Source organism: Solea senegalensis, linkage group LG1 (genome assembly GCF_019176455.1).
Source record: "Solea senegalensis isolate Sse05_10M linkage group LG1, IFAPA_SoseM_1, whole genome shotgun sequence".
In the NCBI taxonomy this organism is placed as follows: Eukaryota; Metazoa; Chordata; class Actinopteri; order Pleuronectiformes; family Soleidae; genus Solea; species Solea senegalensis.
Genome location: NC_058021.1, coordinates 29866955 through 29881484, shown reverse-complemented (window position 1 = coordinate 29881484; position 14530 = coordinate 29866955). Strand labels below are relative to the sequence as shown.

The 14530-nt window shown below is 39.4% G+C and overlaps 1 protein-coding gene across 1 annotated transcript; it reads left to right on the top strand.

Moving 5' to 3' along the window:
* Positions 1–4371: 4371 nt before the first annotated feature.
* LOC122765306 lies at positions 4372–13809 on the top strand. Its single transcript, XM_044019486.1, has 7 exons — positions 4372–4657; positions 4761–4905; positions 5144–5257; positions 5363–5507; positions 12816–12964; positions 13077–13210; positions 13305–13809. The coding sequence occupies exons 1-7, from the start codon at positions 4552–4554 to the stop codon at positions 13451–13453; spliced, it is 942 nt and encodes a 313-aa protein (XP_043875421.1). The 5' UTR covers positions 4372–4551; the 3' UTR covers positions 13454–13809.
* Positions 13810–14530: the final 721 nt, after the last annotated feature.

Genomic DNA, 14530 nt, shown 5'->3' with positions numbered 1-14530 from the left:
GACAGGCAAGGGCAGCGTATTCTTGAACTGTTCCGTGACAAGTAGAAGGTGCAGAGAGGGCCGCACACTGACTACATTATCTTTGCTTCGCTGCACTTGTTTTTCCTTTCGCTTTCCTTGCCCTTTACCTTCTCCCTCCATCCCGTTCTTTCTCATTCCGCGAACCTCTTTCATCACTCTGCCCCAGATGAAGTGGCAGGTGTCAGAAAGGCTTCTCTCATCACGGGTAAAGTCTTCGATATTCTCATGTCACATTCAATCAGGACACCGCTCTGCTCTCCTCTGTACTCTCATAACATAACATTTTTTCGCCATGTATACAGGTTTCTAATGGATATAATGAGTTCATTTGATTACAAACGGTGGTCACATGTGACCTGTGTTTATTAATTTCGAGAAAGGTGCACAGATTAAAAGGAAATCTACTGGAATTTTGTGATTTAAAAATGCATATGGCAATTATTGTTCTCCATGACAACGAATCGCAACAATTTCTGTGGACGTCACAATAACTGGTGTCTTCAAATTGGCAAAAAAAAAATGTCAGTGAGAAATTAAACCATGCAAACCTTTCCCGGGAATCAAGCATCGCTGTACTTGAAAATGCTCGAACAATACCACTAAATCACTTTGTTGTGCTGCTGGGAGTTTATCGCACTGACAGTATTGGATGCAGAGATGAAAAAGCTGGGGTGGTGGAAGGATATAAAAGTAAATCATGGAAGATGGAAAGAAAGAAAAAAAAAAGGCTTGTGAATGAGAGACGTGCCGCCGACGGTGCAGGGAAAAGCTCTGACACTGGGATATCGGGAACGGATCATTACTCTATATCCATCACCGACGGCCACAGTTACAGTGTGTGTGTGTGTACCTTAATGAGATACATCCAATCAAAACAAAATAATGAATCATGACACAGACCAGAGAGGCCAGAGCTACAGCGAAGGCACACCTCATCTCATTTCTCTTGACATCGGTGCCTCTGCAGCCGCAGCTTGTCATATTTTTGGTTGGCAGCCATTTCGTCTCCAGCATATTAAGGTTGATGTAAGGAGATACAGTTTGTAATCTCTCTTCAGTCTTGTTGTCGGATTTACCAGGTTAGTACCATTTAGTACGACGAGTTAGCCAGTGTTTTCATTTCGTTTTGTGTATCTGTCACAAATCCGATCATAACTACTCACTGATCTTTGCTGCACAAAGCGCAAACATACAAGTCAAGCAAACGACACAACAAGAAACACGATTGCCTGTATGCGCGGTCACTGTGAGCCAAAGATGCAGAGATGTTCTACAGTCAGTAGAAATTAGCGGCAGCGCTCTGCCCACAACGCTGCCATTCAAACACACTTTCGCTAAACTAACTGTGAGATCAATCAAGCATGACATCCACAAAGCTAAAATAACCTCACTTACAGGATATTCCTTATGCCATTCATGCTCCTGAGCTGTCAAAAACAATAAAAGGCTTTTCTTTTGCATCGGTAGCACATGTTGTGTGACTGTGACATGTTTCTTTCTCACAGCAGCGAGTCTGAGCAGGACTGATGATAGCACTTCTAGGTTGAGTTGACAAGATGTGACCTCAGGCCTCTAATCCTCAAAATCAGAACATGACACACACACATACACACACACACACTTCAAGCCTTCACACTAATCTGGCAGAACCCCAGGTCCCAGTGACAAGGAAGTAGAGACATTTAAAAAAAAATAAAAAAAATCCTGTGTGTCATGTCCAAACACAACACATTAGACAGAAGTTGCTACCAGAGTCCTTGAGGAATGAAAACATTATTTTTGACAGCCTCTTACGTTCTAAAGTGCTATTATACTTGGAGATTCATCCAGTGCGATGACAGGTCGGATGTGATCCCTGCGATATTTCCACCAAAGCAGAAAATGTGGTGCCTGCTTCTGGTCTTTTTTTAAGTTTCCACTACAATAATTTGCATGTAATGAGCTGAAAATATGGTCTTTTTATCATGACAAATGAATATTACGTGGTATCTTTAAAATGCCGAGCCTCGGCAGGGCCGCACCGTTTCAATATGTCTAAATTACAGACTCTTGATTGCATTGAGCAGCTCCTCCGCGCTCACCTTTCCCTGGTCTTTGTCGTCCTCATTTATAATCCAGTTGGCACAGCCACCGCGATTGGTCACGGCAGCATAATTGTGACATTAGGAGGTGACTCGCTTCCACAGGGATCCACAAATGTCGTGCGCAAATACAGCATGAAAGTCACAGGGTCGGGGCTTTGAGGAAATAAACTGTCCAAACACACAGAGCTTGTTAGCCACGCTCCCTAATTACTCTGCGGTTCATGGAGGAGAACGTCCCAATTGTCCAATCTGGTCTGCACAGAAACAAAGCCAGGGAAGCCGTCGGCATGCCTGAGTGTTTAAATCTAAGCTTTCTGCAGATATTTCCCGTCTCCTGTGATCGATCAAGCGTTCAAATCACAAACAGTTTTCTGCGTCAGTTCAGACATTTTTGACATCATCATTCACGTGATCACCGTGTGATTCTTCGAGCCAAAGTGAATCATAACGTGTTTCCAATTTGATCTTTCGTAACACCCATCACGCACACATCTCTGCGGATGCCCATGATCAAAGATGGCGGGCGTGTAATTGGATATGATTTCATTCATTAAATGATGAGCGGCCAACAAATTGGGCCTTGTCCTCTGCCAACAGTGTGGGTCACAGTAATCCGTCACTCAACATGAAAAGAGTCATTCTGACGCAGCGTCACAAGTGAAGCTAAATGCTGCCGTGGACGCCGCTGGAAAGTCTACAGTAATGTGAAGTGTTCTTGTGATAATCATACCTAGAAAGAGCCTGACGACTTGATATAGCATCAGTGTCAGAACCTTTATTTTTCTCCCACGTGTATCAAGTGCTATGACTCACTTGTGAGTGCAAGCCGGTATACTGTATATATATCCTAGGATGTTTGAGTTCAAGTGTCCGTGAAGCCTTTAATCTCACTTCAGTATTAGCTCTGCATTTATTATTGCTGAATGTGAAGCACAAATACAGCACAAGGCAACATCTGGTGCCAGGTAAGGAAGCTCAGCAGCTGGGCAGGTTTCCATCAAGACACAAATTATTTGGCTTATTCTTTCAGTAATATGAGATTTTATTTGATAATATTTGTTTGTGTATTCAAATAAGAGCACTAAAAACCTCTGCAGCATCGTAATTACGAGCTTTCCTCTAAGTGTTGGCATATTATCAAGAGATTTTCAGGGATAATTAGAAAATCACCTTGTATTTCTTGCTTGATTGACAATGTAAACATTTTCCTGAAACGTTCATAATGTTAAAGGTAATGCACAGCACATATAAGTGGGTGATTGAGAACTGGAAGTGTCCAGTAGCCTCTGTAAGACAGCATGTCCACAGATATATATCAGTATATGTACTTTCTTTTCATTTCCAGTTATGCTGCTCTGCTCTGTTTATGTGGATTCAAAGTACAGTGAGCTGATGCCATACAATATGCCCTGCATTACTATGGCCATGTTATGTAGTGGTGCCACCGTGTGGAAGAGACTTGCACACACACAACACCTTCAGTCAGTATAACTCAAATAAATTTCACCCCACATTCACACATAAATAAACCGCTCTAAATTATTATTGGTACTAATTGCTCGTTTACTAGTTCTTGTAAAGACCCCATTACATCTTATAAATGGCTATATCAAGGACAATGACACAACACCATGATTGGAAACTCTATTTAGGCCAAATTCCCCAATCTTACTGCTATGCTTCAGTTTAATGTTGGGGTCCCTCCGGCCCATTTTTTTCTCAAGGCCCCCAAAGTCTCTTGAAACACCCCTGGTGAAAGTTAAGATAAGGTTTTGTGGCATTGTGCTAAAATGGATCAACTCATATTTACAAGTTAGAGTTTATATTTTCTGTCAATTGGAAATTAAGAAAAAAAAAAAAACAGGTGGAGTTCGTCAGGGCTCAATTCTCAGGCCACTTCCATTTGGAATCTACAGATCTTCCAAAGACAAAAAAAGGAGAAAGCAAACCAAGCCATGTGTCACTTAACACATGTTGTGGACAAAGTTATGGATATGACAGAGAGAGAGTTACATTTTTATAACTTAAAGGGTGGATATTCTGAGTAAACCTGTCATTAAGATTTAACTTGGAATAGTGAGTCAAACCTGCTGATAATCTTTTGTGTTTTGCTCCTCACACTTATCTAATTTTAACTGGAATTCTGTGTGTGGCCTGTACTCTTAACCCTGTGTGTCACAGCGAAGTGACATGTTATTTATGACAGAGGAAGATAACAGTGCAGGGCCATAAAAAGACATGACACATCATAGTGATCTAATATATCATGTCAGGATGGGGTGTAGGAACTGTCCTTTTCCGCTGGCAGACACAAGACTGAGCAGAAAGTCAAAGTGAAAGTGTAGATTGTGGTTTTTTTTTTTACGTATGGAGAAAGTTGCTGCTTTTTTGGGTCTAAACGGGCCGTTTTAACCTCTCGCGGACTTTAAACCCTCACACCATCACCATGGTAAACCACAACCCAGCCCGCGTCGTGCTCATGTTTCTCGGCTTGGCTTTGTTCATGGCTGCAATGACTTTAAACACTCTGACGGGCTTTGGTGCTAAATCGGGTGAATATTTACCACATAATTTGATTCATTTAAATTTTAGTTTAAAATTTTTAGAGTTTTATGTGTAGAAAAGAAACAAAATAATGTGCTTGTTCTGGTTCAGGTATTTTCCAGCAGAGCATGGAGGACGTCACACTGAAATATACAACACCGATAACTCCTGCACAATGGACTCTGTTTGTTTGGGATTTCATGTATTTTTGGTTATTTTCCATGTTTATATACTTTGTTGTGGGACTCTGCAGAAGGTAAGTATTTACAGTGTTTCTTCATACTTTTATCTCATTCTCTTGTATTATTGCACGCTCAAAATGACTTCACCTCGTCCAGGGGCAATTTAGTCTTTCTCTGTGCAGTCATTTTCTCTTTACGTGTTGCAGATTGCTCTGGCATTGTGTAAAAGTGTGTGGATATTTCCCTAAAGGCACAGATTGTTTGCTCCCTCCCTCCCTCCCCCTATAACGATGTTGTATTCACTCCATACAGGACTGCATATGACTGGCTGTACACGCTGCCTGCAGTGCTACCCTATGGATTTCATGCCTCTCTTATCATCAGCATTTGCTTCAACATCGCGTGGTTGTTTTTGTTTGACAGAGAGTGAGTGTGCAAGTTCACGCCCTCACATGTTCCTCTTTTTCTAGGCAACATCTTCCGCCAGTCACTCACAACAGCTGGGATGCTTGTTTTTCTCTGTGTTTACAGGTTGTTGCGGGCACAGCTGATAATATCAGCATTAATGACGGTCGCCAATTACGCAATACTATTTTTCTCCTGTCATGGGCTGAAGATCTACGCCGCCTGGTTGCACAAATATCACAATATGGATCTCTGGCTGATCAGAATATTGGTAAAAATTCAACCACCTCCAAGCTTCACAAATACACACATGTACTGTACATAAACAAGTAATAATAACAACCTGTATTTGTATCAAGGTTATTATAGTTAACAAAAACTAGAGCAAGATAAACATAACATTGGTTATGTTATGTTGTTAGTAGATGTGTCTCTGAGGGTTATTTATCAGGGTTCGAGCACAAGGTGCGTAGAGCACTATAGAAACTGAAGGCGTTATTCTCCATCCTCCAAATGAATCACATTTTTGAGGGCCTGAACATATCCCAAAATGCACAGATTTTTGCAACCGCAACAATCCTGGTGAAAATTTACATGTGAAAATCGATCGGTGAAAATTGGAAGTGGGTTAGGAAAATGGAACGGCGCTTTCATCAGGGGATTTTTTTTTTTTAAATGTTTCACGTACATTAACGAAAGTTGGCACACATGTTAATTATGTCAGGACAAAAAGTTGTTGCAGTAAGTTCAATCAATCTATCTGGTTTCTTTGTAGGTTTGCATGTCCAGCATATGTCTTGTATAAAGTACAGAAAAGTGATACTTGAGTACAAGAACAAGTATCTATACGTGTCCTTAAACACAAAAGGCAGAGATTCAAGATTAAAAAATACATCAATACTAAGCAGAAACACAACAGCATAAAATACATTTCTAAAGGTTAAACAAAGTAAAAAAACACCAATAACTTATTGTTCATAAATCCCTGTCCTTTAAAGATGCTACTTAAAAATTAAATGTGAATTATAAATGAAAAATAATAAACTTTTCAAACTTAAGTAAAAAAAATTAAAAATAAATAAAGAGTGCTTTACTACTTTACTGGGGGACAGAGGACAAGAGGAGAGGAAGAGACAGAAGAGCACAGGAGCAAAAATACAACCAAAGACACAACACAGAAATGTAAAATACTTGTTAGTAGAGGACCACAAGGAGTCCATTATGTGCAGTGGAAGTGTTGATGTTGATGTTTATTTTGAGCAACGTCATATCTAAAGTTTTGTGTTGCTGTGGCAGCAACTTTGAGGTTTGAGTAGTGTCGTCGCTTTGTGTAACGTTTTGTGTTGCTCTGGCAGCAACTTTGAGGTTTGAGTAGTGTCGTCGCTTTGCGTAACGTTTTGTGTTGCTGTGGCAGCAACTTTGAGGTTTGAATATTGTCGTTCCTTTGTGCAACGTTTTGTGTTTAAGCAGATGTTAATAAAGACAGATACAACGTTAAAGGTTAAGCAAAGTAAAAAAAAAAAATAAAAGTAGAAAGATTAAAGTCTTAAAACTAAAAATTAAAATACCTTTTCTGTAATAGCCATCTGGAATTTTTCAATGCCAACATACACCTGTATGTTAGCATTGAAAAACATTGCTTGAAAACAATTTTCAAATGTCGCGAAATGAAACGGATGTATGTTAGCACTGCAGGTCTGGAAGCATCGCCACAAGGTCAAAACCAGGTTGGGTCTCAATTCTGGACAGATAAGAAAAAACAAACAAAACATCACCCATGTCAAAAGGAGAAGTCTGATATATTTGCCACTGCAGGTTCTTCTTATGGACTGGGACGGCCCACCCGACTGGCGAGGTGGAGATGGGTTTAGGGAAGAGGAGAAAGAGTACAGAGACAAAAGTAGACGTGTATAACATTGACACAAAACAACAAACACTGCACACAGAAAAACGTTGCTTTTAAACAAATTCAAATATCGCGAAATGAAACACCCGTATGTTCACATTGAAAAGCAAATCTATCACGTTATACAGATGAATAAAAATTAAACAATAAATCACAGCACACCATAACAAAAGTACAGAAAATTACAATATGTGCTCATGTAACAACACATTTCAGACTCAAAACAAATACATGACCACACCAAAAAAACAAAACACAGTAAGCAACTTTAAATGAAACACCAGTGTTAGAAGTCTGTCAAGCAGTGCTTGGAAGTCAAAACCATGTTGATTGTAGAAAGTCACCATTTTAAATGTTGTGCTGCAGCAAATTTGAGAGAACGAGACCACAACTATACCAAATGAAACAACTGCCCCTGAAAGCCAAAGCTATTTTGTGGCACACACCACACGCATGAACCTTGGGGTAAACCAGACCCCGTTTAGATTTTATACAACCATTTTGTAGGACAGCACATTTGACACTCGAACCAAAGCCCCACAGTACACCATGTAATGAAACATCAAAAGTAAGCAATTTTAAACCAAAGACCTTTTAGAGTCTTTACCCATTTTTCACAATGGGATTTACGTTGATTTTTTTAAAGAGGTTTATACTGAAACTCTACAGTTAATAAACCTTTAAACCTTTTTTAGAGTTACCAGCTCCCTTAAGTTTTTAAAGTTTTAAACGGCACATTTGACACTGGAACCAAAGCCCCACAGTACACCATGTAATGAATCAAAAGTAAGCAATATTAAACTAAAGACCTTTCGGTTGAAATGTGAATTATAAATGACGAATAAACTTTTCAAACATAAGTAAAACAAAAAAATATAAAATCATTAGAGAGCTTTACTAATGTAGAAAAAAAAGGATCCTCAAACTCCTTTTATTCTGCTTCTTCACCACATTGAGGCTGATGTTGTGAAGTGGCTGTGATGCCCCCTGCTGGTTGCTCTAAAACAGTGAACTTAAAAAAAAAAAAAAAAAGGGACTGGAAGAAAGAAGGGAAAGGGAAGGGATAGAAAGAAAGGAAAACAATAAAGGATGTAAGAGAAGGAAAGAAGGCAGGGATGAAAGAAGTAAAGAAATGAAAGAAGGGATAGAGGAAGGAAAAACAATGAATGAAAATGGAGCAATGGCAGAAATGAAAAAGAAAGGATGCAAGGAAGGGGAAAGGGAAAGCAATAAAAGGACAGAAAGGATGACAGAAAAGACAAAGAATGATCAAAAATATAAAGAAATCAGTCTGTCTACTCACACAGGTAAACCAAATCCAGTTCAGTCAGCGAAAAAAATCCAGCCCACTGTGGACACAGACACCGGTTTCTGTAAACATAAAAACAGAAAATTTAACTCGGGACAAATTTACTCTATCGTCTCCGTCCTGCAGAGACTGATGCTGCATCCTTTCCTTGTCTCAGATCCTTGTCATGCAAATATGAACAAAGTGTGTCTGAAGGACCGTTTCTCATAGATATGTCCTGTCCCCCAAATTAGACAAACAGCCGGACAGGACTGTGAGTCTGTTAGGACAGAGTCCGTTACACATATAGGCTATGGGGTGAAGTCTACTTTACTAGAGAGAAAAGAAACCCAACAATTCACATAATGCGCAAGCACTACTGGCAACAGTGAAGAGAAAAAAAAACCTCCCTTTTAACAGGAAGAAATCTGACAGAACCAGACTCAAAGATGTGCGGCAATTTGCCTAGACCGGTTGGGGTGAAAGGGAAAATGGGGGACAGGACAAGAGGGAGGTGAGGTAGACACAGAAGAAAGAGCACAGCAGCAACAACCAAAGACACAATACACAAATGTAAAACACTTGTTAGTAGAGGACCACAAGGAGTCCATTATGTGTGGTGGAAGTGTTGATTAATGTTTATTTTGTGCAACGTCATATCTAAAGTTTTGTGTTGCTGTGGCAGTAACTTTGAGGTTTGAATATTTTGTTGGCGCTTTGTGTAACGTTTTGTGTTGCTGTGGCAGCAACTTTGAGGTTTGAATATTTTGTCGTCGCTTTGAGGAACATTTTGTGTATTAGCAGATGTTAATGAATACAAATACAATCTAACAAAGACATTTGGAAAAAAACACAACTCCACATTTTCCAATGTTACAAAATGAAACGCCCATATGTTAGCATTTAATAACATTGCTTGAAAACAATTTTGAAAAACAAACAAACACAGCAGCAATCATCACATCACCCATGTCAAAAGGAGAAGCCTGATATACTTGCCACTGCAGGTTCTTTTATGGACTGGGACGGCCCACCCGACTGGTGAGGTGGAGATGGGTTTAGGGAAGAGGGGAAAGAGGACAGAGACGAAAGCAGACGTGTACAACATTGACACACACACAAAAAAAAAAAAAAAACACTGCACACCAAAAAACATTGCTTCAAAACACATTTTCAAATGTCACGAAATGAAACACCCATATGTTCGCAATGAAAAGCAAAAGAAAATCTATCACGTTATACAGAGGAATAAAAATTAAAAAAGAAAATATATCACAGCAGATCATAATACAATACAGAAACATTAAATGACAATATCTGCTCATGTAACACAACATTTCAAAAGGTACATTTCAGATTCAAAACAAATACATCACATACCCCAAAAAAAGCACACCATAACAAAATGTACAGAAATGACAATATCTGCTCATGTAACACAACATTTCAAACTCAAAACAAATACGTCACCATATCAAAGAAACGCACACCATAACAAAATGCACAGAAATGACAATTGCTGCTCATGTAACACAACATTTCAAACAACACATTTCAGACTCAAAACAAACTCTCAACTTTCAAACTCCAAAAGTAAGCAATATTAAACCAAAGACCTTTTACAGTCTTTACCCATTTTTCACAATGGGATTTACGCTATTTTTTGGGGGAGGAGTAAAAACACTTTTTAAACCTGGTTTATACAAACACCACAAATATAACAAAAGTACACCACACAAATCAAATGTTAGTCACTGGACATAAACCTGTATGAAATTTAAGGCAACCATTTCGGGTCTCAGGTTTCAACTACTCACAACAGAACACCGAATCCAGTCCAGTCCACTGAATCCGGGTGCGGGTGATGCAGCAAGGAGCGGGAAGCCTGTCGGTAAACAGAGATAAAAACGAGAGCAGGAAATGACGCGTAAAACCAGGAAATGTAAGCGTTTACTTGACAAGCAGATAACTGTTGTCACTGCTGTCAGTGGTGAAACACAGAGAGCAGACACAAAAGTATATAAAGTAGAACTTACGTTAGAGACCAACTCTCTCGCGCTCCCCTCTCCTCTGCAGCATTCACGGGACTCTAAGTGGAAGTCCCAGCTGTAATAAGGAAGTTGAATGTTCGCGCCAATTGGTCAGCCAATCAGAAAGTAGGAAATGCGAAAGCGCGGGGCCGTCTGAGGGGCGGGGCTTATTGTTGATACCCAACAATAAGGCTGTGGCCCACCTTTTTTCACCTATTTATTTGAAACAGTCCTGAAACATTGACAAAAGAAGAACACCACTTTACAAACGGAGATAAGCTAAATAAAATCAAATTATAAAGTCAAATTAAAATGTATGTAAAAGTAATTTTTTGAGGAGGTAAAAACAACTCGAATTGGACTACTTTAGTTTTATTTCTTCAAATAAATATCAGCCTTACAACTAAAGACCTAAATATAAGAGTTGCATAGTTTATAGAAGGAAAATAATAATATCATTTATAGTATGTTAATCCTTGGCTAAAGCATATTTCGTGCCAAGTCATAATAATAATAATGATATGCTTGTATATTGTGGACTTTTAGCCATAAATAAATATATACCCCATAACAATAAGAAAATGGGGGAACATGAGGTGTAATCTTCTCCTCTGACATCAGAGGGCGCTCTCAGCCCAGTGAAGATCCACTGTTGACTGTCGTTGACCTTCAGACAGCTTGAGATAGTTTTAGGTTTTTGTAATACGGAGTACTTGCCAGGTGCAAGATTCAAAAAGGTAGTAAGTAAAAGTATTGTGTCTCAAATATAACCTTTCAAAATTCACAGCAGAGAAAAAATAAATACACTTCATATTAGATTTGAGTTATTTTTAGTTATAAATATATAGTTCTATTTATGGTTTTAGTAATATTGCCTTGTTGCAATACTCTGCTCAGGTCACACTGCAGGAAAACCACGCAGCGACTCAAGTTAATAACTAGTTATTATTTATGTTGTTATGTTCATCACTTCATGTGTCTTTTAGTCTGTTGGCGATTTGGTTTTTACCTGACACACTAACTGCATCTCACCTCAGCACTATGATGCACATTTTTAGTCTACTCTCTTGTAGACTGTTATATTTTTCATGACACAATACTTATGACCTTATTGACCCTTAACTAAAGACTAGCAAACCTGCTCTAAAAAACTAATTAAAACTGACAAATCTTAAAAACAAAAAGTCAAAACTAAATAAAAACTAAAACTAATGAAAAATCCCAAACTATAACCTTGGTTTGTGTAACCATTTATAACAAGTGTTTAACCGATTTAAAACAAAAACAGTGGTGAACTTCTTCTCATCAAAAATAAAGCTGTGTTTTACTGAACATGTCACATCCCTCCTTTAAAGTTGCATCCTTGTTGAGTCCCACTGTGAACGGCTGATAAACTATAAGGTTTCAAAGCTCAGTCGTCCGAATCCTCACCTCAGTCCAACTGACACTGCAAAGTCTCTGCACACAGCAACTGTGGTCTGAGATAAGGAGGCGAGAATTAGGCCATTCAGCAACCTCTGAGATTGGGTTCCAGTCCGGCTTTGCCTTGCACTTGACTTAAAACAGGGGGTTATAGATACAGTCATGTGACACACCAGCATCGTTTGTGCCGACTGAGCGTCAGGATGAGAACAAAATGCCACAGAAGCAACACATGAGATTTTGAAGGCTCACCCAATCAACCAAAAGTCATTTTAAAACTGTCGTGCGTGACTTTTAAATATAATGATCAATTGTTTTATGTCAAGAAAAACAGAGAAGCCTGTAAACAGGTTGACGTTTGCCCAGAGAAGTGAATTGTGCTGCTCATTTTAACCAAGTCATTCAGCAGTTGGATAGGATATACCGTATGCTTCTTGTCCTCACCTGCCCCTGCGCTGCTGGTGCATACACACAGACGCTCCCTCAGTCAGGTCTTTTACATGAAGGACACAGCAAACAATTCATGTCAAGTTGTTCACATGAATGTTTGACTGAAGCAGTTATTTGCCCCTCCTATTTCCAATTTTCGCTGCATGTTCCTCGAAACTCATTCAGATGTAAATTTTTACCTGGTCTGATGCGGTCGCAAAAATCTGTGAGTTTTGAGGGCATGGGAAAGGCCTCAAAAACACAATTTATTTCAAGGAAAAAGAAGAAGAAGCTCCTTCAGTTTCAACATAATAATAATTCCTAGAATAACAATAGGTGCTCGGGCTCTAATATTAAGTAGGAAAACAATAGATTCCTTGCACATACACAAAGTGCACAGGCCCTAATAAATATATATAGTGTACAATCTTGGCTCAGACATTAAAGATAATGAAATGCTTGCACTTCAAGTTTTTGAAGTCTTCTTTCGTTGCGTTGAATCAGGTGCAGAACGGAGTGGCTGTGTACGCTACATGGGGGACCGTCTCCACTCTACTGAACCTGACAATATATTTACAGCATCAGAGAGGAACGTCGAGATGTGACTGCGCGATGCTGTCACTGATGCTGCTTCTGATGGAGCTGTTCGCCTGGTGAGCCTGCCCCCCCCATGTGCCCACTGTGTCATGTCATTTAACTGTTAGGAGTGTTTTCTCCTCGAGAGACGTCGCACCACGCTCAAGGCTTTTTGTTTCTGTCTCTCAGGTTCCTGTTGGAGAACTTCTACCTCGACGAGCACGTGCGTTACATCGTCACCATTTATCCCGTGGTCATCCTGTGGCTGTCCGGCGTCCTCGACAACTCCACCTCCCCTAAAAGTCCCATGTACATTTTTGCAGGTGCTCATGTGTGGCCATGACGAATAACATCTGTCTATGAATTATTAACTCATTCATATATATGTGACATCTTCTTTCTTTCCTCTCCCTTCAGCTTTGATTCTGGCTATTTCCTGCATGATGTTTGTGGCGCGCATCACTCTCATCACATGGAGACACCGCAAGCAACCGCTGTACAAGGACAGTGGACTTAGTATGTCACCGGTCGAAATAGCCTTGACACAAAGGAAAATATTTCTCTAAAGTTTAGCGTGAAGTGATTCTCTGTTGGAATACTATTCGACTCACATGCCAAGAAAATGCACTTTTTCTTGGTAACAAAGAAACCTGTAAATATCTGAACAAACGGTGGATGAATAAAACTATAAGAGAAAATGAAAAAAAGGGGGTTTTGACTTAATATTGAGATATTGGCAAAATATTGTACATGGAAGCATGACATTGACATTGTTCATGAAAATCATCTGAATTAAATCAAGAATTAAAAAAAGTGATTTGATCAACCTCAATATTTGTATCTTGACAAGTTATAGATTGTATTAAGGAGGTATGCAATTGTGTAATTGGACCTCTGGCTACGAAAGAACAACTAAATGTAGAAGCAATTACTTGCAATAAAAATACTATTGCTTGTAGCATCTGTGTCCACCAATCACAAATCAATGGTTGGATGTCTCAGCTCCTCATATCCGTGGTGTGTCTAAGTGTCCTTGGGCAAGACATTGGACCCTAATTCACTCCCAATGGTCTGACTGAGGACTTACACCACTGGGAGTCAGTAAATGAGAATTTTAAAGGCGAGTAGAGTTGCATTGTCTCAAACATTTGATATTGGAAGACACACACAGAGACACAGTCACAGTCAGGACATTGCAATGACTTACTTTCATATCTTGGCGACTCACTCTGAGCTTAGTCATAATTACGACTTGGCCTAATCCTAACCCTTTAACACCTAAGCCTCAAAATGTCCGTCTGGACTTTTGTGCTTATTTTAACCATAAAAGGGCCAAAAAACATCCCGTGTGTGAGTGCTTTTGCCCAATAACTTTTCAATATATATAAAACACCACAGTTGTACATGAACACCAGATTTTGCATGTTAAATTTGAAATTGGGACAATATAGCAAAATGATATCTGTTGGAGCTTTTCTCTCAATGTCCAAAAACAGGAGAAAAATGGGAACTATTTACAGACATTTTTTCAACTCTCTCCTCTCTTGCGACAAAGACGCTGATTCACTGGCTTCCTGAAACAACGCAAGTGAAATTACCGTAATAACCCAACCCAATGCACACCGATTCGCTCGGTGTTAAAG

What these genes read in the sequence shown, in the direction of transcription:
- LOC122765306 (XM_044019486.1), top strand. Translation starts at nt 4,552, where the DNA reads ATGGTAAACCACAACCCAGCCCGCGTCGTGCTCATGTTTCTCGGCTTG. An exon ending in CTGATGGAGCTGTTCGCCTG is followed by an intron (nt 12,965 to 13,076) that starts GTGAGCCTGCCC and finishes TCTGTCTCTCAG; the next exon opens with GTTCCTGTTGGAGAACTTCT. An exon ending in TCCCATGTACATTTTTGCAG is followed by an intron (nt 13,211 to 13,304) that starts GTGCTCATGTGT and finishes CTCTCCCTTCAG; the next exon opens with CTTTGATTCTGGCTATTTCC.